Below are 24,299 nucleotides of genomic sequence, written 5' to 3' on the forward strand. Positions count from 1 at the left end.
GGCTTTCCCCCGGTGTGCGGGGCGTCGCCTGGCCGTCCGGGCCCTGCTCCAGCGCACGCTGAACAGCCTGATGGGAGCACGGAGCAGGGAGGGCGGAGGTCAGGCCTTGGGATTCCCCCCTCCACCCTAACCTTCTCAGAAAAGCACAAGTCCCTGTAACTAGAAATAGAAATGGGTTTTAATAATATTCCTGATTCTGGCTGCCGAATGGGGGCGGTTTGAAAGAGTCGCTTTCCTGAGCCCAGAATTCAGCAGGCCGGAGGGTAGGAAGGCGACTAGGGTGGGGTGCCCCCCGCAGACGCGCACCCGACAACGACGATGATGAAGTCGAGTAGGTTCCAGCCATTGCGGATGTAGGCGCTGGGGTGGAGCACCAGCCCGTAGGCCACGATCTTGAGCACCGTCTCCACAGTGAAAATCACCAGGAATACGTACTCCACCTGCTCCTGGGGGTGGGACCGGGGGCGGGGCGGGAAGTCGGGGAGTTATTTGAAGGGGGTTTGACGGGGGCAGGGGGAGCATAGTCAGGACCGAGGGTGGGGCTGGGCCAGGCAGGGCCATCCGGGTCAGAAAGGGGGCGGGGTCTGGCTGGAAGGAGTGAGCTCTACTGGGCTCTAGCTGGCTGGGAACGGGCTGGGGCGGGGCGGGCCTTACCAGGTTGTGGTTAGCAGTGTTGGAGTCGTCCTCAGGGAAGGGGATGTAAACTCCCAGGGCCACGCAGTTGGCAAAGATGGTGAGCAGGATGAGGATGTCGAAGGGCCTCAGGTGGACACAGTCAAGGACCCTGGCAGAGTGGCACTGGAACCCCCACACTCCCTTGGGGACCTCCCACCCAGCACTGACCCTTGACTCCCAAGGTGACAGGTCCTGACATTCTCGACCCCTGCCCTGACAAGGCCTTGACTTTGTCCCCCTGGAAATCTTAGCCATCCCCAATTCTTGCTGTGATTCAGTCCTTGACTCTTGACCCGGGTGACCTTTGCCTTTCTGAACCGGCCCCCCAATCCAGTTCTTGACTCTTGACCCTGATGACCTCGGCCCTCCTCCGTTCCAGCCCTGACCAATTCTTGACTTCTGGTAGGTACCCTGATGACCCTTACCCCTGGGCCCCGCCCCTGCCTTCCAGGATGCTTCCACTCCACGATGCTGATGCAGGACCGTCGCAGAGGATTGGCCAGGGTGAGGCAGAAGAGTGCCCGAGGTGACCGCTGGGCACTGGCCACTGCCACTGTCTTGTGCTTGCTGTGCTGGTTTCTTCGCTTAGGGGTCCTAGGCCTGATGCCCCACTGCTTTCACCTTCCACAGCTGGGGGCCCGGGGCACAGCCCCCATTCAGGACCAGGGCCTTCCCCATTGGCTGGACTGGGCTCTGGGGTGGTGTCTATATGGAGAAACTGCGTCAGGGAAGGGACAGGGTATTGGGGCAATTGTGGCTGCTTCCTACCTGATCCTGTCCTCTGTTGAAGGAAGGAGAGAAGAGCATGGAAAATTAGGAGAGCTGGGAGTAACTGGGTTAAGGACTGGGAAGTAAGAGTGTTCGAATTAAGATTAGGGCTAGAGTGAGAGTTTAAGGGGATGAAGGTGAGATTACATTTCCAAATGCAGTAGGGTTTGGTGTTTGAGTTGGGGTACAGTTTAAATTGCCATGCGGTGGCAAATTTTAGGTTAAATTTGAGTAGTGGATTTTGGGTTAGGTTGGAGATAGGTTTAAATATAGGTAGGAGTGGAGCTTTGACTAAGGTTAGGACTGGGTATTTGAATGAATTGGAATTAGAATTAGGATACAGGTTAGGGTCAAAGTTGAGTTTTGAGTGGGACTTGAAGTTTGCATTGGGGTTTTCAGCTAAGACCACTCCCAGTTCCCATGGTCTCGTTTCAGCCTCAGAGCGGCAGTAGATTGGCCTGGTTAAGATTCTCAGCTTTGGAGGAAACAGGCTGCCTGAGTTTAAATCCTGACTCTACCACTTGGTAGCTATGTGTTGCCTTGGGCAAATTATGAATCTCTTTGAGCCTCATTTTCCTTATCTGTATAAAAAGGATGATAATAAGAGTACCTACAATATATGGTGTTGTGAGGATTAAATGAGTTCAGAATCAAAGAATGCCTGGCACATAGTGTTATTCCCATTTGCGGATGAGAAAATTGAGAAGAAAAGTTAAGTGACTTGCTGAAGTGGCTGAAGGGGAGTCACACCCAGTCTAACTCTAGAGCCCTCATGGCTTACTACCACCATCAAGTATGTGTTCTCTTTCTTTGTTTTTGTTTTTTTAAAAGGGTCTGTGTACTTTCTGGAAAGTCAGAGACTGCACTCACTAACAGTATTGACATCCCGGGGTGAGGTTGAGGTAGGTGACTTTAGGTCTGTATCTGGGGTGGGGTTTGGACTCTAACAGGGGTTTGCCTTCTGGTTGGTAGACTTCGTGTTAGGTTTCAGGTGGGCATTCGGATAGGGGTCAGAGCCAGGATTGAGGTTGGGTTTCCTTTGGGAACTAAGGCTGTGGATGAGGCTGAGAGGCCATGGGGGCCAGTGTCTGGGTCAGGCTGAGCATTAGGGCTCTGGTGGCAGAGAGGCTGTTTGGGGCTGGCTGGGATGGGGAACAGGGTGATGTGGTTCTGGTCCCCTAGAGGCTCTCTGGGGGTGAGGTCTGGGTGGGCAATGGGTGGGTCAGAGGGGCTAAGGGTGGAGCTCCACTTGCTCCAAGGGTCTGCAGGATGGAAGGATTCTCTCACCTTTCCTGCCTTCAGATTCCGACATCTTCCTTTCGAGATTGAAGGGCCATCTGCACACAACCCCCCTCTCTTCCCCCAGCTTTGGAGGGATTAAGGCCACAGGGCGGGGCGATAACAATGTCATATGGGAGGGTGGCGGTGGGGGTGCAAATGGGACGTTTGTGGGCCAGAGCCTGGCAACAGATGAAATGTTTACCAAATATATACCTGCAGCAAACAGTCAAACTAAAATAAGAAAAGGATGTCATTTTCCAATAGTATATGGAATTCGAGTATGTAGGAAAAAACCTATATATGTGCAATATCTCTATGGAAAAAAGATCAAATATTATCAATTATTATTATTATTTTAGAGAGAGGGTCTTGCTCTGTCACCCAGGCAGGAGTGCAGTGGCTTGATCATAGCTCACAGTAGCGTTGAATTCCTGGGCTCAAGTGATCCTCGGACCTCAGCCTCTTGAGTAGCTGGGACTACAGGTGTGCGTCACCATGCCCAACTAATTTTTTTTTTTTTTTATTTTGGGTTGCTTCGAACTTTATTTGACAAAAACAGAAGATAAACGTATCAAAGAACACACAGGTGGGTGCGGGGGCATGGCTAGTAGTGGCGGCCGGGGTGGGCATCCGGGCTAAGACTTTTACTTGACTGCAGACTGGTCGGATTTCGCAGCTTCTAGGCCCCCAAGCTGGGACCGCGACTTCAAGGTGATCTAGTTGGACTACATGGCTAGCTTGGGCATGGGGGCCTCCACGGTCAGTGTGTCCTCAGGGGACAGGGAGGAGGAGACCTGGGTGGGGTCCACACCGGGGGGCAGCGTGTATTTCCGCGTGAAGCACCGGGAGATGTAGCCATGCTCGTCCTGCCGCTCCTCGTGCTTGCCGGTGATCTCCACCACGCCACCCTTGGTCTTGACTGTCAGCTCGTCGGGGGCGAAGTGGTTGACGTCCAGGGATACGCGCTAGCGGTCCGCCGTGGGCCGGTTCTCCGAGACCCCGCTGCTGAGCTGCCAGCTGAGCGCCCGGCTCTAGGCGGGCGCGGCCACTGCGGGGCTCTGGACCGCGGTGGGGGGCAGGGGGCTCACGTAGCCTGGTCAGCTGCTGGTGCCAAACCACTGCGACCAGCCCGAAGCCTGGTCGAAGAGGCGACTGTGTGGTACCAGTTGCGGAAGGGGTCCCAGCTGGGGTCCGGCAGGAGCCAGAAGAGGACGCGGCGCACGGTCATGCTGCCAGGCTCTGCTCAGGACGTCTGCTTGGACAGGTGTCATTTTTTTTTTTTTTTTAAAGAGATGGTGTCTTGCTGTATTGCCCATGCCAGTCTCAAACTCCTGGCCTCAAGCGATCCTCCAGCCTTGGCCTCCAAAACTGATGGGATTGCAGGCGCACCTCGGCTGTTCAAGAAATGGTTACATAGATTTCTTTTGCTTTATTTATTTATTTAGAGACAGAGTCTCGCTCTGTTACCCAGGCTGGAGTGTAATGGCACAATCTCAGCTCACTGCCACCTTTGCCTCCCCAGTTCGAATGATTCTTCTGCCTCAGCCTGCCGAGTAGCTGGGACTACAGGCATGTGCCACCATGCCTGGCTAATTTTTCTCGTTTTATTGGTGGGGGGGGGAGGTTTCACCATGTTGGCCAGGCTGGTCTCGAACTCCTGACCTCGGGTGATCCACCCAACTCAGCCTCCCAAAGTGCTGGGATTACAGGCGTGAGCCACTGCACCTAGCCGGTTACATAGATATTTGCTGTGTAATTATTCTTTGGAGTGTACAAATGTGTATCATATTAAAGCATTTATTGAATGCATGAATACTAGTAACTATAACTTACATAGTGCTTTCTTATCTTATGTGTCAGGCACATAGTACAACATGCTTTATATAAATTAATTCTGTTTTAATCCTAAAAAGGAGGTACTGTCAATAGTCCCATTTTACAGATGGAGACTAAGACACAGGGAAGTAGTCGCTTTGTGTTAAAATTCTGCCCTTAATGTGTACACTTTCATAGCCTAGAAGATGAATGCCGCCTTAAACGAATGAGTCAAGAAGCCTCTTTCTGTCTGGCCCCTCCACTCCCCACCACACAGGTTGTTCCTTTTTCCCTTGGAAGAACCCACTGGACTGCAGGTGGAAGAACTACAACTCCCAGCAGCTATTGCAAGCTCAACCTCCGTGCACACTCACCCCAGGCCTCACATCCGGCATGCGCCGTGCTCGCTCACAGAACTACACTTCCCAAGTCTCTCCACACGGCCCGTGACACTCTGGACCGCGAGCACGGGGCAAGGTTTCTACAGTTGCTCCCCACTTTCTCGGACCCGGCGCTGGACCCAGCCCCCGACTCCGACACGGCTCCACCATGGAGGAGGCGGACCGAATCCTCATCCATTCCCTGCGCCAGGCCGGCACGTAAGGACAGCACCCCCGCCCACCCCCGAAGCCCACATCCGGGACTCTAAAGCCCAGGACCCCGTTTCCCGGGAACCTTAAAACCCGGGACCCTGACATTCAGGGCTCCAACTCAAGATCCTAAGACCCTCACCCCCTTAACACATACACACACCCTGCTCTCCCTGACACCGACATCAGGGCCTCCCAAATCCTTTGACCATGATATTTAGTACACCCAAAGTTCTGGGACCCAGACACCTTGAGACGTTACAACCTTGAAACCTCAAGACCCGGACCCCTGTAATCTGGAGATCTTAACATCAACACCCTGAGACCCTGTTATGTGAAGACCCTAAGACCCCTGTGCCCTAAGAACCAGGGAGCATAAAACCCCAGAACCCTGGCACTCGGGGGCTCCAAAAAATCCCTGGACCGGATACTTGGAATCCTTCAAACTCCAGTTCCCCAAACACCTGGGGCTTAAAAAACACCCAGGATTCTTTTTTTTTTTTTCTTTTCCGAGATGGAGTCTCGCTCTGTCTCCTAGGCTGGAGTGCAGTGGTGTGATCTCAGCTCACAGCAGCCTCCGCCTCCTGGGTTCAAGTGATTCTCCTGCCTCAGCCTCCCAAGTAGCTGGTATTACAGGCGTGTGCCACCATATCCGGCTAATTTTTGTATTTTTAGCAGAGACAGGGTTTCACCATGTTGGTCAGGCTGGTCTCCAACTCCTGACCTCAAGTGATCTGCCTGCCTCCACCTCCCAAAATGCTGGAATTACAGGTGTGAGCCACCGCGCCCAGCCAAAAAACCCCAGGATTCTAAAATCTGACATCAGCATTTGGTCACCCTGATGCATGAAGACTCCTCCGTTCAGGGACCCTAAAACCCAGGATGCCAACATCTAGGGAGTCTGATTTTTGTATTGCTTGAAACTAGGTGGTCTTGATATTCAGGGATCTTATACCCAGGGATCCTGACATTTGGAACTTCTGAAAACAGCAGCCTCCTAAAATCTAGTCTTCTCAAAACTCTAGCAGCTCATATGTATGCAAAGAACATGCTATCTGGGACCGAGAAACCCAGAGATTGTGCCACCTGGACCCTTTAACCTTCCCAGACCCCTAAATTTGATATTTTTCTTTTTTTTTTTTTTTTTTTTTTTTTTTGAGGCGGAGTCTCGCTCTGTCGCCCGGACTGGAGTGCAGTGGCCAGATTTCAGCTCACTGCAAGCTCCGCCTCCCGGGTTTCCGCCATTCTCCTGCCTCAGCCTCCTGAGTAGCTGGGACTACAGGCGCCCGCCACCTCGCCCGGCTAGTTTTTGTATTTTTAGTAAGACGGGGTTTCACCGTATTAGCCAGGATGGTCTCGATCTCCTGACCTCGTGATCCGCCCGTCTCGGCCTCCCAAAGTGCTGGGATTACAGGCTTGAGCCACCACGCCCGCCAATTTTGATATTTTTCTAAACTTAGTTCTCTTCCATCCACCGTTCTCCTACTTCAAGATCTTAGGACCTGGCAATTTCCCTAGTTCCTGGTTTTCCAAATGGAAGTCACAGTCACCAACATCCAGGATCTGTCTGAACTGTAGGCATCCTCCCTGCCTCTACCCTGGTAGTAGTGTTTCCAAAAGGCTGCAGGGCTCAGCCTGATCCCTCTTGCCTAACTATTCCCCTGATCAAGCCGGTCCCCTTCTTCTTCAGGGCAGTTCCTCCAGATGTGCAGACCTTGCGCGCCTTCACCACTGAGCTGGTTGTAGAGGCTGTGGTCCGCTGCCTGCGTGTGATCAACCCTGCTGTGGGCTCTGGCCTCAGCCCCCTGCTGCCTCTTGCCATGTCTGCCCGGTTCCGCCTGGCCATGAGCCTGGCTCAGGCCTGCATGGTGAGTGGCCCTCCTCCCAATGCACACATCCTCTTCCTTCCTCTTTTACAAAGTAACCAAGCTCCTTTGCAACACTTGCCTTTCCTCTGCAACACTTGCCTTTCCTCTACAACACTTGCCTTTCCTCTGCAACACTTGCCTTTCCTCTGCAACACTTGCCTTTCCTCTGCAACACTTGCCTTTCCTCTGCAACACTTGCCTTTCCTCTGCAACACTTGCCTTTCCTCTGCAACACTTGCCTTTCCTCTGCAACACTTGCCTTTCCTCTGCAACACTTGCCTTTCCTCTGTCACTTTTCCAGCGGCTTAGCTTTCATTAGTGGTTAAGGCTGCTGACTGTAGGGTCAAACTGCCTGAGTAGTTTAGATCCTAGTCCCACCACTTTGTAACTGTGTGACCCTAACCCTCTGGGCCCCAGTTTTCCTGTTTGTGAAATGGAGATGGTAAATGTAGGGCTGTCATGAGGAGCAAATGAGTTTATCCAGTTTGCACCTGGGCTGCTCCTGGCTTCTATGTTTTAAATTTAGCTGCAAAACACCACCCCCACCCCATAGTATTCGTTTCCTAGTTCCAGAAAACACCCTGTCTGGGGGTCATATACTCCTAAACTAATCACTCTCTCCTCTGGCCCAGTCTGGATGACATGGTCATTCCTTTTTTTTTTTTTTTTGAGACAGTGTCTCGCTTTGTCGCCCAAGCTGGAGTGCAGTGGTGTGATCTTGGCTCACTGCAACCTCCGCCTCCCGGGTTCAAGCGATTCTCCTGCCTCAGCCTCCCGAGTATCTGGACTACAGGCATGTGCCACCACGCCACTAATTTTTTGTGTTCTTAGTAGAGACGGGGTTTCACCATGTTGGCCAAGATGGTGTTAATCTCTTGACCTCATGATCCACCCGCCTTGGCCTCTCAAAGTGCTGAAATTACAGGAGTGAGCCACTGTGCCCAGCCTTTTTTTTTTTTTTTTTTTTTTGATATGAGGTATCTCTCTGTCACCCAAGCTGGAGTGCAGTGACGTGATCTCGGCTCACTGCAACCTCCGTCTTCTGGTTCAAGCGATTCTCCTGCCTCAGCCTCCTGAGTAGCTGGGACTACAGGCATGCACCACCATGCCCAGCTAATTTTTGTATTTTTAGTAGAGACGGGGTTTATTATGTTGGCTAGGCTGGTCTCGAACTCCTGACCTTGTGATCTGCCTGCCTTGGCCTCCCAAAGTGCTGGGATTACAGGCCGACACGGTCATTCCTGTAGGACACTGTGATTAGCCGCTCCTTCAGGATCCCATGGAGTTGGGATAAGGATGATTACCCAAAGGAAGTCATGCTGGTTACTTAAAAGGGTGTCTCTGCTACCTTACCTCCGTGGGAACCACACATCCTGCCTCTGCTGACAGTAATTCCAAAAATGTCTCTGCGATAGAATAAATAAAGTACTTTTCTTTTAAAAATATTTTAATTATTTTAGAGGTAAGGGTCTTGCTATATTGCCCAGGCTGGTCTTGAACTCCTGGCCTCAAGAGATTCTCGTGCCTCTGCCTCACAAGTAGATAGGACTATAGGCACATGTCACCCTGCCCGAGAATTTTTAAATTTCTCATAGAGATGGGGTCTCGCTTTTGCAGAGATGTTGCCCAGGCTGGTCTCAAGCTCCTGGCCTCAAGCAATCTTCCTGCCTTGGCCTCCTGAGTAGTTGGGACTACAGGCATGTACCACTGTGCCTGGTAAAGAGCCATTCTGATGAAGCACTCACGCTTCCCCAGTATAGAGCTGAGTCCAGTGCCTGCATTCAAGAGCTCCAAGTAATGCCACCCCGCCCCGGCTCACTCACTCTGTGACTTTGGGCCAGTCTCTTAACTTTTTTTTTTTTTTTTTTTTTTTTTAGGCAGAGTCTCGCTCTGTTGCCCGGGCTGGAGTGCGTGGCGCGATCTCAGCTCACTGCAACCTCCTCCACTTCCCGGGTTCAAGCAATTCTCCTGCCTCAGCCTCCCAAGTGGCTGGGATTACAGGCGTCTGCCACCACGCCCGGCTAAGATTTTTGTATTTTTAGTGGAGATGGAGTTTCACCATCTTGGCCAGGCTGGTCTCGAACTCCTATTGTTGTGATCCACCCACCTCAGCCTCCCAAAGTGTTGGGATTACAGGCGTGAGCCACCGCACCTGGCTCTCTTAACCTTTTTGAGGCTAAGTTTCTACATGTGTAAAATGGGTATAAGAATTGTAGCTACCATATAGGGTTGCTGTGAGGATTAAACATGAGTTAATGTGTGAAAAGCTGGTTATAATAAGCTTTGCATAAATGGGATTACTATTACTGGATAGGTCTGATCTGGAACCTGTGGCTACATAGTGAATAGAAACACTTTGAACTGACCCAGGAAGTACATGGTGGTGGAGGGATGATAGAGTAACTACCGTGAAAACTTTCATTTAGATGTAGGGGACTGGGTGGCTAGAGCTGTTAAATTTGGGCCTTGCTTGTGCGGTCTCTGTCTCTTAGCAACAGATCTCAGAGCTCCCTCCATCCCTTGGCTCTCAGGTTCACCCAGCTCTCAGGAGTTGTCACGTTCTTCTCTCTGGGGCTCTTGGTGGCCTTATGAGGCAGGCAGTCTGTCCCCTGGCCCAGGACTGTATGTATTCTTGAGGTTAGCACTTAATAGGGGGGAAGTTTTGTCTTCTGTTTGCAGAGGAGAGTACACAGGCTCAGGCTTCCCGCAGTTCTCTGCTCTTCTCTCAGTGCTGTCTCTTGGATTTTGTTTACCTGCTTTTGCTTACACTGATGTTAGTGGGGGTTAGTGACTATGGCTTTTCCAGTGGCCAGGAAGTACATATGGGCTGGGCATGTTGGCTCTTGCATGTAATCCCAGAACTTTGGGAGTCCTAGGTGGGAGGATCAGTTGAGCCCAGGAGCTCGAGATCAGCCTGGGCAACATAGTGAGACCCCCATCTCTACAAAAAATAAAATAAAAAAATAGCTGGGCATGGTGGCACACGCCTGTGGTCCCAGCTATGTGGGAGGCTGAGGTAGGAGGATTGCTTGAGGCTGGGAAGTACAGGCTGCAGTGGGCTGTGATTGTGCCACTGCACTCTAGCCTGGGAGACAGAGTGAAACCCCATCTCCAAAAAAAAAAAAAGACTGGGGACGGTGGCTCATGCCTGTAATTCCAGCACTTTGAGAGGTGGAGGCGGGCAGACCACCAGAGGTCAGGAGTTTGAGACCAGCCTGGCCAACATGGCGAAACCCCATCTCTACTAAAAATACAAAAATTAGCCAGGTGTGCTGGCACGTGCCTGTAATCCCAGCTACTCAGGAGGCTGAGGCAGGAGAATCACTTGAACCCAGGAGGCGGAGTTTCCAGTGAGTTGAGATTGCACCACTGCACTCCAGCCTGGGTGACAGAGCAAGACTCTTGTTTCCAAAAAAATAAAAAACAGGTATGTATGGTTGTCTGGCCCCCAGCAGCCTTGGTTTACCTGCAGCAGGCAAAAGGATTAATTCTCTTAATCCAGCTGTGTGCTGTCCCTATAGCTCCCCTCTTCATCTCAGCACTGCCATGTTCTGGCATCTTCCTCTTCATATGCCCTGCTCCTGGCAACAGTTTCTGCACCTTAGCCACTTCCATATTTTGGCACCTTTCCCACTCCTGGGATGAGTTTCTGTATCAGTCACAGCTCTTTGATTGCATATGTTAGAAAAAATCCAAAGTAAAATACCTTAAAAGCCAGTGGTTTTCATACTTATTTGACCTTGAGCCTCCAAAATAAATATATCTTGCATTGTGATCCAGTATACTCCTAAGTATAGAATAATGATGGCTTCTAAGTGTACCCTGTGCCAGGCCCTGTGGTAAATAACATGGCGTTAACTCATTTAATTCTCAGCACAACCTTCTGCTGTATGTACTGTTGGTATACCCTCTTTCAGATGAAGAAAGTGAAGCACAGAGGGGTTAAGAGATCTGCCTGAGGTTATATAGTTGGTAAGAGGCAAAGCTTGGGTTTGAATCCAGGAAGTCTGCTTTCAGAGGCTATGCAGTTCTAAAGCAGTGGCAACTCTGGAAGAAAAAGGCTTTTGTAGGCTGGGTGTGGTGATTCCTACCTGTAATCCCAGCACTGTGGGAGGCCGAGGTGGGCAGATTGCTTGAGCCCAGGAGTTTGAGACCAGCCTGGCCAACATGGCAAAACCCTGTCTGTACTAAAATACAAAAATTAGCCGGGTGTGGTGGTGTGCACCTGTAATTTCAGCTACTCGGGAGGCTGTGTGGGAAGATCACTTGAGCCCAGGAGGCAGAGATTCCAGTGAGCCAAGATCATGCTATTGCACTCCAGCCTGAGCAACAGAGCAAGACCCTGTCTCAAAAAAAGAAAAAAAAGAGAAAAGGCTTTCTTTCTCTCCTGGCCTGCTTCCTCGGTCCCCATCCAGAACCCTTATGAGTCCTTTTGTTTTGAGCTATTGTGCGTCTGGTCTTTTTGGCCTGTTTATTTTTAGGCACTCTTTCTATAATAGGTAGATTTGCTCTTTACCTATGATGTGGGCTCCAAATATTTTTTTTTGACTTTGCTTATTATATTTTTCTTTAAATATTTTCTTTCTTTTCATGAGTTCAAAAGTACCCATCTTTTCTTTTATGGCCTCTGGATTTTGAGTCATAGAAAGGCCAGAGCTTTGATCTTGTTTCTTGTTGTCTGTAGCGTTGACTGTCTTCGCTCTGTGGCTCCCCACAGGGCCCAGAGGCCTTGGGGAGCCAGGGGAGATTGGGAGGGTGGTGGTTAGTGAGAGAGTGGGAGCGTTTTCAGCCTAGGCCCAAGTCTCCCAGGGCAGGAGGACCCTGCCTGCTTCCTGATGGCCCCCCACCAACCCTCAGGACCTGGGCTATCCCTTGGAGCTTGGCTATCAGAACTTCCTCTACCCCAGTGAGCCTGACCTCCGAGACCTGCTTCTCTTCTTGGCTGAGCGTCTGCCCACCGATGCCTCCGAGGATGCAGACCAGCCTGCAGGTACTGGGTGTCTGGGGTGTGGGTGGGGGCGGTGAGGGGAGAGGAGGGCCTTCTGGGAGCTGTAGGGCTGAGAGAGGTAGAGGTAGTGAAAAGGTTGATGAGTAGGGATGGCAGTATGTGCCTTCAGGAGAGCTAGGCAGGAGGATTAGGCGTCAGAGAGGGGCTACAGGGCAGGGGGCAGGGGCTGAGGTTGAGCTGACTCCGGTGGTGCATTGGGGCTGGGAGGGGCCTCCCTGACTCTACCCCTGTGCCCTCCCTCTCTCTCACTCTGCTTTAACCACCTGGGCCTCCTGGGTCCTTCTCAAACACACCTCAGTACACGCCCGCCCCTGCACCTTTGTATCATGGTTACCCTTCCCCTAGGTATCCTCATGGTTCACTCCCTTACCTCTTTGAGGTTAGCCTCCTCTCCATAGCCCTGATCCCCGCCTGGCTGCAGTCTGGATGGTACTCAGAATCCTATTCATGATCTCTTTCCTCTGCTAGCTTGCCGGCTCCCTGAAGGCAGGGACCTTTATCCAGTTTGTTCCACGAAGTAGCCCTAGTGTCTAGAACAGCGACCTGTACAGAGTAGGTGCTCAGTGTTTGTTGAATGACTGAATGTGAGAACGCAAGCTGGATAGATGTGTATCTCTGGATGGGGGTCAGGAGTGGAGGCTGGTCTCCTAGGGTATGCCCTTTTGGATTTGCAGCATTGTCACCTGATTCACTTCCTCCCTATCCCCCATAGGTGACTCAGCTATTCTCCTCCGGGCCATCGGGAGCCAAATTCGGGACCAGCTGGCACTGCCTTGGGTCCCGCCCCTCCTTCGCACTCCCAAGCTGCAGCACCTCCAGGTGGGACCCCCGATTCCCGTGGATCTTCTCTTGTCCCTGTCTGGGTGCCCAGGGTTTTGGCCCCCTACCCCTGGCGACCCTCATCCCACTTCATCCTGGAGGTTCTGAGCCTGCTCTCCCACCAGGGCTCAGCCCTCCAGAAGCCTTTCCATGCCAGCAGGCTGGTCGTGCCCGAATTGAGTTCCAGAGGCGGTGAGCATGAGGCTGTGGGGAGGGGTGAGGAGGAAGGTGGGGGGGACCCTCATAGCGTTGCCATGCGGCAGGGCCAGCTGACTCTTCCTGCCTCCAGAGCCACGGGAGTTCCAGGCGAGTCCCCTGCTGCTTCCAGTCCCTACCCAGGTGCCTCAGCCTATTGGAAGGGTGGCCTCACTCCTCGAACACCATGCCCTGCAGCTCTGCCAGCAGACGGGCCGGGACCGGCCAGGGGATGAGGACTGGGTCCCCCGGACATCCCGCCTCCCACCCCAGGTACAGCCGGATGCCTGGCTCCCTGCTGTCCGGGCTGCTGCTCACTGACGCTCCTGCTGGTCCTGTGCTCCTCTCCTTCCCCACTTTGTCCCTCCCTTCCGTAGTTTCCCCTCTGTGTGCGCTTACCCAGCTCCCCACCTGAAAGAACACTGGAGTCAGAAAAAAGGAGAACCTGGGACAAGTCAGTATCCCTCCTCAGAGCCTTGGTTTCCTGTGCTAAAAAATCGGATAGTAATAGTGCTCTCCTCTCAGGGCAGTAGTTAGACTGAATAATGTGCGTGAGATTCCTGGCAACCGGAGCAATCCGGATTTGCTACCTGCCTTCATTCATTCATTCATTCATTCATTTGGAGTCTTGCTCTGTCACCCAGGCTGGAGTGCAGTGGCATGATCTTGGCTCACTGCAACCTCCATCTCCCGGGTTCAAGCGATTCTCCTGCCTCAGCATCCCAAGTAGCTGGGATTACAGGCTTGCACCACCACACCTGGCTAATTTTTATATTTTTGGTAGAGGCAGGGTTTTGCCATGTTGGCCAGGCTGGTCTCGAACTCCTGACCTCAGGTGATCTGTCCACCTCGGCCTCCCAAAATGTTGGGATTACAGGCATGAGCCACCGTGCCCAGCCCTACTCTTTCTCTGTTTCTGCACTTGTCACTGATGTTCATTTTTCTGGTTTCTAGGTTTTTGCACTATTTCTGCCTGTCCCCATTATTCTAGTTCTGTGTTTTTGCTGCTTCTCTTTCTTACCTGTTGCCTCATTTCTGTACTGAATTTCTCTCTTGCTCTGTTTACCTATCTGTTCTCCCTTCTCTGTCCACTTTATCTGTCCCCTCTTCTTCTCTGGGCACCTTTGTATCTGTGTCCCCTTCTGTTCTGTCCACCTCTGTATCTGTCCCCTTCCTTGCTGTCCACCTATATATCTGTCACCCCTCTGCCTCTGTTTACTTCTTCATCTCTCTCCTCTTCCTCTCTGTCCATCTCTGTATCTGTTGCCCATTCCCTCTGTCCACTTCTTTATCTGCCCCTTCTTCCTCTCTGTCCACCTCTGTATTTGTCCCTCCTTCCCTTCTGTCCATCTCTTTATCTGTCCCCTCTTCTTGTCTTTTTTTTTGAGATGGGGTCTTGCTCTGTCACCCAGGCTAGACTATAGTGGCATGATCAGGGCTCAAGGCAGCCTTGAATTCCCGGGTTCAAGCAATCTTCCCACCTCAGGCATCTGAGTAGCTGGGACTACAGGTGCACGCGCCCAGCTAATTTTTGTATTTTTTGTAGAGATGGGGTTTTGTCATGTTGACCAGGCTGGTCTCGAACTCCTGACCTGAAGCAATCTGCCCACCTTGGCCTCCCAAAGTGCTGGGATTACAGGCATGAGCCACCGTGCCCAGCCGCCTCTTCTCTATCCACCTCTTTGTCCCCTCTTCTTCTCTATCCATCTCTGTGTCTGTCCCCTCTTCCCCTCTGTCCACCTCTGCATCTGTCCCCTCCTTCTCTCTGTCCACCTCTCTGTCACCCCTCTCCCTCTGTCCATTTCTGTATCTGTCCCCTTTTCCTCCTGTTCACTTCTCTTTCTCCCTCTCTACATTCTGCTCTATTTCTGGCCCCTCTTCCTCTTTGTTCACCCGAGTATCAGTACCCTTTTCCTTCTGTCCACCTTTATATCTGTCCCCTCTTCCTCTCTGTCCACCTCTGTATTTGGCCCCCCTCTCCTTCTGTCTGCCTCTTTATCTGTCCGGTATTCCTCTGTGTCCACATCTCTGTCTGTCCCTCTTTTTCTCCACCTGTGTCGGCCCCCTCCTGGTCTGTTCTCTCCCAAATTTTTCTTTGTTGCTGTATTATTTTAAAGCAAATCCCAGACATCATGTCATTTCAACTCTAAATACTTAGGATTACATCTCTTAACTCATGAGGACATTCAGTTTTCAAGGTAACCACTGGACCATTTTCATGGCTAATGAAGTTAACAATGATATCTTGTGGTTTTTGTTTGTTCTTTTTTTTTTTGTTGAGACGGAGTCTTACTCTGTTGCCCAGGCTGGAGTGCAATGGTGTGATCTCACTTCAGTGCAACCTCCACCTCCTGGAGGTGGAGTGCACTAAGTTTTGTATTTTTAGTAGAGTTGGGGTTTCACCATGTTGGCCAGGCTGGTCTTTTTTTTTTTTTTTTTTTTTTTTTTTTTTTTTTTTTTTTTTTTTGAGACGGAGTCTCGCTCTGTCACCCAGGCTGGAGTACAGTGGCCGGATCTCAGCTCACTGCAAGCTCCGCCTCCCGGGTTTACGCCATTCTCCTGCCCCAGCCTCCCAAGTAGCTGGGACTACAGGCGCCCGCCACCTCGCCCGGCTAGTTTTTTGTATTTTTTAGTAGAGACGGGGTTTCACCGTGTTAGCCAGGATGGTCTCGATCTCCTGACCTCGTGATCCGCCCGTCTTGGCCTCCCAAAGTGCTGGGATTACAGGCTTGAGCCACCGCGCCCGGCTAGGCTGGTCTTGAACTCCTGACCTCAGGTGATCTGCCTACCTTGGCCTTTCAAAGGGCTTGGATTACAGGCATGAGCCACTGCACCCGGCCAACAATGATATCTTAATACCATCCAACACTGAGTTCATAATCAGATTTTCCCAGTTATCTTAAAACTCTGTTCTTGTCCCTCTCTTGCCTCTCTCTGCCTCCTTCTGTACCTGGTACCTTTGATTCCCTGTCTCTGCCCTGTCCCCTGATAACCTGTCTATGATTCTTTTGGATGTGGGGGCTCTAGGCTCACCCCGCTCTCTTCCCACATTCTTCTCCAGCATGGGGATCTAGTGGGTAGAGAGAAGTATGTCTGTGAGCAAGAGGAGACCCCTTTCCTCAAGGAGATCCCAGGCTGGTGGAGCAGTAGAGCAGAGCAGGGCCTGCCTTAGTGGGAAGGCTGGAGGGTGGGTGGGGATGACTTGTTTGTATACTCTTGTCAGGGGGTCCTTGGAGGAGGCAGGGCCTTGGGTGCTAGGTGTGCCCCTACATCCTTCTGCTTCCCCCGCCTTTTCTCCCCAGGAGGACACACGGGCTCAGCGGCAGCGGCTGCAGAAGCAACTGACTGAGCATCTGCGCCAAAGCTGGAGCCTGCTTGGGGCCCCCATACAAGCCGAGACCTGGGAGAGCTGCTGCAGGCCTGGGGTGCTGGGGCCAAGACTGGTGCTCCTAAGGGCTCCCGCTTCACACACTCAGAGAAGTTCACCTTCCATCTGGTGGGTGCACCTGAGGACATGGGATGTGTGGCTGGATGTGGCAGGCTTGGAGGGTGGCTTTTTGTGTCAGTGCCACACCTTTATCCACACAAAGGTTCCTGTGTTCCCACTGGACAGGCCCTTGCCCACTGGGGGTGGGTACCCAGAGGTCCTCTAGCTTCTTAGGGACTTGAGAAAATATGAATAGGTGGGAACCATGCAAGGGTGTGGGGGTGTTCTTGGGGCAACACCCCCTTTCCTCAGGCGGTTTCCTTTGAGCATATCTTCTGTCCTAAGATGTTCACTCTGAGGGCCCCCCCATCCTTCTCATAGGCATTTGAGGCTTGAGAGATGGGGCAGGTGGGTAGGAGCTGTGTCAGGGTCAGGGAGCTTTCTCCATGAGCAAGCACTCTGGCTTGAGATTGCAGATGGCGCCTTTACCCACATAGTCACAGTCTAGCCGCCATCAGTGCTTGAGTGGGCATGCATGCTGCACTGGGGGCAGTTCTCAGGGGAGGCTGAGGCTGGGCCACGTGAGGAAGGGCCTTACCCGACAACCAGGATGCCCCTCGTCACTCCCCTAGGAGCCCCAGACCCAGGCCACTCAGGTGTCAGATGTGCCAGCCACCTCCCGGCGGCCTGAACAGGTGAGCAGAGTGGGTTGGATGGGGGTGTCCCAGGCCCTTGCTTGTCTACTGGGCCTGACACCCCAACCCTGACTGGCCTGGGCCTCCCAGGACACATGGGCAGCTCAGGAACAGGAGCTCGAGTCCCTTCGGGAGCAGCTGGAAGGAGTGAACCGCAGCATTGAGGAGGTTGAGGCCGACATGAAAACCTGGGCGTCAGCTTTGTGCAGGTGAGGGGCGGGGGAGGGGCTGCATGTTGGGCTAGGTTAGAAGGAGGGCCTCAGGGTATGAGGGACTGGATGGGACAAGAGGTGCTCTGTAGAGGTCTGCACATGGCAGAAGGGTTCCTGAGAGCCATTGGGGATCCGTGGGCCTCTTGAGGGTGGCTGTGAGAATCAGGCCGGGGTGAGGGTCTGTGGGCATCTATGGGGCACCATGGGTCTGCATGGGCAGGGGATTGAGGGGTCCTCGGAGGGTCTGTGGGCATCTGTGGGGCACCACGGGTCTGCATGGACAGGGGATTAGGGGGTCCTCGGGGTCCTTGGCACCAGTGTGGAGCTGTCAGAGAGGCCTGTGGGGGTCACAGGGGTGTACAGTCATCTGTGGAGCTCCGTGGGGGCTGTAGCATGTGACTGGGTGTCCGCGGGCCAGGCAGAGTCTGAGTGCCGGCAAAGCGAGCTCAGCACAGCGGAGCGTGAGCAGGCCCTGCGCCTGAAGAGCCGCACGGTGGAGCTGCTGCCTGATGGGGCTGCCAACCTTGCCAAGCTGCAGGTGGGGTTGGGGATGTGGCTGGCGGGGGAGAGGCAGGGCGCGGCGGGGCGGGGTTGGAGGGCCCAGCCTCTGTGACACATACCCACCCCCCACCAGCTTGTGGTGGAGAATAGTGCCCAGCGGGTCATCCACTTGGCGGGTCAGTGGGAGAAGCACCGGGTCCCACTCCTGGCTGAGTACCGCCACCTCCGAAAGCTGCAGGATTGCAGAGAGGTAAGCAGTGGGGCACTGGGTTGTGGGCAGGCCAGGGAAGACTCGTTCTCTCTCTAGGGGGCCATCCCTGTGCTCTGCTCACTGTCTTCTGCCTGTGGGCTCCTGGCAGCTGGAATCTTCTCGACGGCTGGCAGAGATCCAAGAACTGCACCAGAGTGTCCGGGCAGCTGCTGAAGAGGCCCGCAGGAAGGAGGAGGTCTATAAGCAGCTGGTAGGCCTGGTGAGGGACCTGGGTAGCTTAGAAGGGTGGGGGGGCGGGTCCTGGGGCAGTGCCTGCTATGTCCCTGCCTAGGTGTCAGAGCTGGAGACTCTGCCCAGAGATGTGTCCCGGCTGGCCTACACCCAGCGCATCCTGGAGATCGTGGGCAACATCCGGAAGCAGAAGGAAGAGATCACCAAGGTACGCTGCCAGGGCCATGGAGGGTGGGTCATGTGGGCTGTCAGGCATAGTGTGGCCGCAAGGGACCTCACACCCTCAGGCAGAGCTGTCCAGTCACACTCTTAACACAGAATAGTCACACACAATCCATCCCAGTCACCCCTGACACAGTGACACAGTTCCTGTCTGGTGCACATGAGGACCCTCCACTGCAGCCAGCCTGCCCCAGGCAGGGGCTCATGGCCACCATGGTGTCTGCCAGATCTTGTCTGACACGAGGGAGCTTCAGAAGGAAATCAACTCCCTATCTGGGAAGCTGGACCGGACGTTTGCGGTGACTGATGAGCTTGTGTTCAAGGTGTGGGGCAGGTTGGGCGGGGGTGAGTGGGGTGAGGCTGGGCTGCTGCCTGTGCATCTGCTAATGGGCTGGCTGGGGTCCAGACCCAGGCCCTGTGTGAGGCTGGAGGTGCACTGATGCCCAGGGCTGGCTTTGTTTCATGGAGGATGAAGCTAGTGGGGTGGTGGGAGACGGTGGCCTTCTTAGGGCATGGAGATGGTCCAGGGCAGCCCGCTGATACCTTTGAGGTCCCTGTGTCTGGTCAGGATGCCAAGAAGGACGATGCTGTTCGGAAGGCCTATAAGTATCTAGCTGCCCTGCACGAGGTGAGGGGGACATGTGCCTGGGGTGGGGCTGCTGGGGGTGGGTGGGCTGGGTGCAAGCCTTCTGCTCCTGTTGTCCCCAGAACTGCAGCCAGCTCATCCAGACCATTGAGGACACAGGCACCATCATGCGGGAGGTTCGAGACCTCGAGGAGCAGGTAAGGCCTGGGGGCAGGGTGGGGAGCCAAGGCAGGCGGGGGGACAGTTGCTCAGGTTATGCTGAGAGAGGCCATGGAGCCAGACACAGCCTATGGCTGGACACCCAGCCCTGCCCCTTAGTGCCTGTGCCTGTGACCTGGGACAGGCAAGTGGCCTACTGTGAGCCCCAGCTTCCACCCCAAGGGCCCTCCTGCCTGCCTCCCAGGGCCATGGGCAGAGGCTTCAGTTTAAAGATGTAGGGGGAATCCTGCCACATGGCAAAGGATGCTTTGGGTAGAGGGAACACCACGCGAGGCCTGGCCATGGACAGAGCAGGCTGTTGTTGAAGGTGGTGGGAGGGGCCCAGAGTGGCTGTGATGGGGGCTGGCGAGCAGGAGCTGGGAAAGGGGCTGTGTGTGCGCTGAGGGGGCATGTGTTCATGTTGCCTCAGATCGAGACAGAGCTGGGCAAGAAGACCCTCAGCAACCTGGAGAAGATCCGGGAGGACTACCGAGCCCTCCGCCAGGAGAACGCTGGCCTCCTGGGCCGGGTCCGGGAGGCCTGAGGAGCTGCTGGCAGAGGTCTCTCCCCAGCCTCAGGCAGGGATTTGGGGTGCTAGAGGCAGTGGCCAAGCACATGCCCTAGCTACTTCCTCCACTGCCCAGTTCTTCCTGCTGCAGCCTTGGACCCAGACCCCTGCCCACTGACCACAGCCCTTATATGGGGTGATAGTCCAGCATGTGGGGAGCTCGGCTGTAGTTTATTGGGGATGGTACTGTGGGTTGGGGCCTTGAATCCCAAATAAATGAGTTTTCTGCAGTCTAAGCTGAGGCATGGATCAGGGCTCAGGGAATGGGAGTGAGGTGAGTGGCAGGGGAGACAACGGGATATTTTTGGCAAGTCAGTGTGTGTGGCTGTGTGTGTCTGCATGGGACTCAAGAGACCCACTGTGGGGCTGTGCGTGTGCACATGCATGAGGTAACGCAGGTGAATTCTAACAGGCCGTGTGTGTGAGTGAGCATGTGTTGGGACCTCAGATCCTGAGGGTACTGATGCTGCTTCTGTGTAGGCCTCTGGGCACACCCGTGTGACAGTGCCCCTGTGGGTCCTGAGGCTGGCTGTGGGTGTGCGCCTTGGGGGATGTGGGTTGTCAGGGCTGTGCTTGTGTGTGATTGTGTGATGATGCAGCTTTGAGGTTGTTTGAGTGTACTGAGGCAGGCTCTTTGTGTTTTGGGGTTTATGTTGAGTGAGGGACAGGATTGTGACATTTTGTGTGTCTATGTGACTTTTCCAGCCCTGAAGTCATCTGTGCGAGCAGCTGAGGCAGGCTGTGTGTGGCTGGTTGTGAAGGCTCTCGTTTGGCTGCAGGGCTCGACTCGGGGGTGTGTCTGGGGCGGAGGTCGGGGCTGGGGCCAGGAATGGGGCCCCTCTGAGCAGCCTTGGGGCAAAGGATATGATGGGGGAGGGATGGCTGCCAACGGGGGAACAGGGGCCCTGGCAGGCAAGACAGTGGAAATCTCACTTCTTGTTCCCTGTGGGCACATCCAGGGCCTGTCATCTCTGACCCCACCACCTCTGCCTCCCACCAGTTTGGCCCCTATTCGTCCGTCCTCCTTTCCTTGTTCTTGAGGTCAGGGACCAGGTGTAGGGTTGGAACACCTGCTTGGCCTCTGGCTCCGTTTCTTGCGGAACTCCAACTCATCCACGGTCCACACAGCCCCCTTCTCGCTCTCCACCCGCACAAGCACTTGTGCAGGCTCAGGTTGTGGCGGATGGCGTTCTGTGGAAGGCCGGGGACAGGGATCAGGTGGGCGTCAACCTCTGAGGCCAGCAGCCACCACCAGCGACCCACATCCCATTCCTCCCCAATGTGCCTATAAGCCCAGCCAGGCCTGCCCACTTTGAGCTGCGGTGGCACTTGAGGCCATCCCAGCCACCGCCACCTCAGAGGAGCTCACCTTCCAGGTGGCAGGATGGTTTCTGAAGAAGGCGAACATGCGTGTGAACCAGTGGAGATCTCATTGAGTGTCCGCTGCTTCTCTGGAGCCTCCAGGATGGCCTGGAAGTTGGGGGGTGGGATAAGGGGCACGTTCCCCAAAGTTGGGGTTTAGAGGGGCTGTGACCTACCCTGAGCCATCTGACATGGGGTGGAATTGTGGGGGCAGGTAATCAGGGACAGGACTAGATGTGGGGTGAAGCATGGGGTCAAAGATGGAGTTAGAAAAGGGGTGAAGTGTCGGGTCGGGCAGGGTAGATGTGGGGGGTGTGGGTATGGTTGTTCTGGGATTAGGTAAGGGATCAGGACTGAGGTTGGGAGTGGGGTCTTGTTCAGGGCTAGGGAAGGAGATGGGGTTGGGTGGCATAAAGGCTGGGGAAGGAGTTAGAGTAAGAGCTGGGGTATGTTTAGGGCAAGGTGCAGAGATGGGGTTAGCTTTGGGCTATTTTATAGGTCCAGGAGAGGGTTAGGTAGGGGCTGAGGTGGACATCTGGAAGGGGATAGGTTTAGGGTCAGAATTTGGCATGCTCTAGCCTGGATAGTGGTTTAGGTTTGGATTCGTGGACAGGTTTGGGGTGAAGCTAGCATGAGGGGTCACATTTGAGGCGTGGCTTGGGGCTCCCTGGGGCTGGGGCTTGGGAATGGAGGAACCCGCTCTGAGGGTGCTCAGAGGGAGACAGGAGTTTGGGAGGCAGGTCCCCCACCCCATCTTTGTCTTCCTCCTCCTTGGGGCCGAGCTGCCCTGCTTACCCAGCGGATGAGCGTGGCATAGGTGAAAGGGGGTCGCATGTTGTGGAATTTGAAGTAGTCCATGTTGTGAAGGAACTCTGTCAGAGAGTGGGGATGAATCAAGCCCCATGCAGGACCTCCTAGCTAGCTCCCTGTCCCCTCTCCCTACAAGGTGAGTCTACAGGCCTGAGATCTCACCGTCAACACCTGTGTCCACGGGCACAGGTACTGTTTGCTGAGCACCTGACATAAGTTGTATCATTTATTCTTTGCACCACTTCTGCCAAAATAGTTCTCCCCGAGGTTGAAAAGAAGCAGAGTAACTTGCATACCAAAGGATGCAAGAGGTTAAATGGCAGAGCCAGGATGACAGTCAGGGTCTCTGATCCCTGCTAAGCCTACAGCCAGGCCTGGTGGACAGCAGTGGATAGGTGAGCTCGGGCGAATCCACCCCGATTTTCCTTGGTCAGGGGAGGAAAGGAGGTGCTCCTGGAATTACTTAGCAGGTCCCTCCCTTCTGATGGCCGAATGTAGTAGCTGGAGTCCAGAGTGGGTGAGGCATGGCCCCAATCCCCAGGGGAGTCAGGACTAGGGGCCAGACACTTGAGACCATATGGGGGACTTTCAGGCCACGAACATTCTGAAAGGAAGCTTTTTTTTTTTTTTTTTTTTTGAGACGGAGTCTCGCTCTATTGCCGGGGCTGGAGTGCAGTGGCTGGATCTCAGCTCACTGCAAGCTCCGCCTCCCGGGTTCCCGCCATTCTCCTGCCTCAGCCTCCGGAGTAGCTGGACTACAGGCGCCCGCCACCTCGCCCAGCTAAATTTTTGTATTTTTTTGGTAGAGACGGGGTTTCACCGTGTTAGCCAGGATGGTCTCGATCTCCTGACCTCGTGATCCGCCCGTCTCGGCCTCCCAAAGTGCTGGGATTACAGGCTTGAGCCACCGCGCCCAGCGAAAGGAAGCTTTTGTGAGTGGATGCATTTTCCCAAAGGCTGAGTGGTGGCAGCTGCGGCGGTGGTGGTGGTGGGAAGGGGCAGCATGGAGCTCCTTTGCACCCTCCTCCCAGAGCCTGTCAGGATTAGGAGCTTGGGGGCACTGTGTAGTGCAAGGACCATTCTTACCTGGGAATGTGCTGTTTCCATGGCTACCCCACAGGTGCCTCCGCACAGCAAACAGGCTGTCGGGGGCCTCCCGGGGGCCAGACCAGGCTGGGACGGCACTGCCTTGGCTGCCAGCAGCTACAATGCAGCAGGAGCCCTTGTCAGATGATGCCTGGGGGAGGGGTAGAGGCTGGTGACCCAGAGGCTTAAACTTCCCACTTTTTACTTTTTATTTTTTTTTGAGACTGAGTCTTGCTCTGTCGCCCAGGCTGGAGTGCAGTGGTGCGATCTCGGCTCACTGCTATCCCCGACCTTCCAGGTTCAAGCAATTCTTCCTTATTTTTATTTATTTATTTTTGAGACGGAGTCTCACTCTGTCACCCAGGCTGGAGTGCAGTGGCGCGATCTCGGCTCACTGCAAGTTCCGCCTCCAGGGTTCATGACATTCTCCTGCCTCAGCCTCCCAGTAGCTGGGACTATAGGCACCCGCCACCACGCCTGGCTAATTTTTTAGGTTCAAGCAGCCTCAGCCTCCCAAATAGCTGGGACTACAGGTGCCCGCCACTATGCCCAGCTAATTTTTGTATTTTTGGTAGAGACGGGGTTTCACCATGTTGGCCAGGCTGGTCTCGAACTCCTGACCTCATGTGATCCACCTGCCTCGGCCTCCCAAAGTGCTAGGATTACAAGCGTGAGCCACACTGCACCTGGCCCCACTTTATTTTTAAATCAGTGTTTTCCAAAGCAAAGACGCCCTCTTCTAAATTCCAGTCTGAAGTGGAATCCCACAAAACAGCATGAGCCATATTTATTAGAGCGCAGGTGTGGATGTCGTATGTGGCCAGTGATGCTGAGACCATGAGCTGGGGTTGAATAGGGCTCTTTACCACTCAATCGTGACCTTGCGAAAGTCACCTAAACCTCCCTGGCCTCAATTTTCCTCATCTGTACATTGGCATCATGAGAAATAAACTACCACCAGCAAAGCACTCAAAAACAGTGCCTGGCCTCCAGGGCTGGGTTCATGGGTGTGTGACCTGTGTGGTTATGTGGCACCCTGTGCTTTGTTTAATGCTCTGTGGTCGCCATCTTGACATCTGAACAAGGGGCCCTGCAGGTTACACAGCTGGTCCTGCTGGCGCACAGCCTGCGTCTGGAAAGTCTTTGACTATTTGCATTTGCTTTGACAACT

At 53.9% G+C, this 24,299-nt stretch overlaps 2 protein-coding genes and 1 pseudogene across 3 annotated transcripts in view; 1 reads left to right on the plus strand and 2 right to left on the minus strand.

Moving 5' to 3' along the window:
* Nucleotides 1–78: 78 nt before the first annotated feature.
* On the plus strand, nucleotides 79–20,106 carry CCDC22 (coiled-coil domain containing 22). Its single transcript, XM_033212249.1, is given in 20 exon segments — nucleotides 79–98; nucleotides 4,817–5,138; nucleotides 6,820–6,997; nucleotides 11,855–11,987; nucleotides 12,718–12,824; nucleotides 12,950–13,016; nucleotides 13,114–13,292; nucleotides 16,322–16,409; nucleotides 16,412–16,515; nucleotides 17,079–17,141; nucleotides 17,232–17,328; nucleotides 17,331–17,350; nucleotides 17,772–17,891; nucleotides 17,988–18,104; nucleotides 18,214–18,315; nucleotides 18,397–18,504; nucleotides 18,746–18,841; nucleotides 19,087–19,146; nucleotides 19,227–19,301; nucleotides 19,733–20,106. Coding segments are annotated over 19 exon segments (1,878 nt in total). The 5' UTR covers nucleotides 79–98; nucleotides 4,817–5,088; the 3' UTR covers nucleotides 19,847–20,106.
* LOC117083987 lies at nucleotides 3,369–3,952 on the minus strand (annotated as a pseudogene). The gene has a single exon (XR_004437279.1). The product of XR_004437279.1 is annotated as a heat shock protein beta-1-like (transcript).
* FOXP3 (forkhead box P3) overlaps nucleotides 20,021–24,299 on the minus strand; it is a 13,638-nt gene continuing 9,359 nt past the window's right edge. The window contains 6 exon segments of the mRNA XM_033212258.1: nucleotides 20,021–21,025; nucleotides 21,028–21,061; nucleotides 21,240–21,295; nucleotides 21,298–21,340; nucleotides 22,028–22,104; nucleotides 23,129–23,279. Coding sequence (XP_033068149.1) covers nucleotides 20,913–21,025; nucleotides 21,028–21,061; nucleotides 21,240–21,295; nucleotides 21,298–21,340; nucleotides 22,028–22,104; nucleotides 23,129–23,279 — 474 coding nt within the window. The 3' untranslated portion in view covers nucleotides 20,021–20,912.

The sequence above is a fragment of the Trachypithecus francoisi genome, unplaced genomic scaffold (genome assembly GCF_009764315.1).
Source record: "Trachypithecus francoisi isolate TF-2019V2 unplaced genomic scaffold, Tfra_2.0 Contig00413, whole genome shotgun sequence".
NCBI lineage: Eukaryota > Metazoa > Chordata > Mammalia > Primates > Cercopithecidae > Trachypithecus > Trachypithecus francoisi.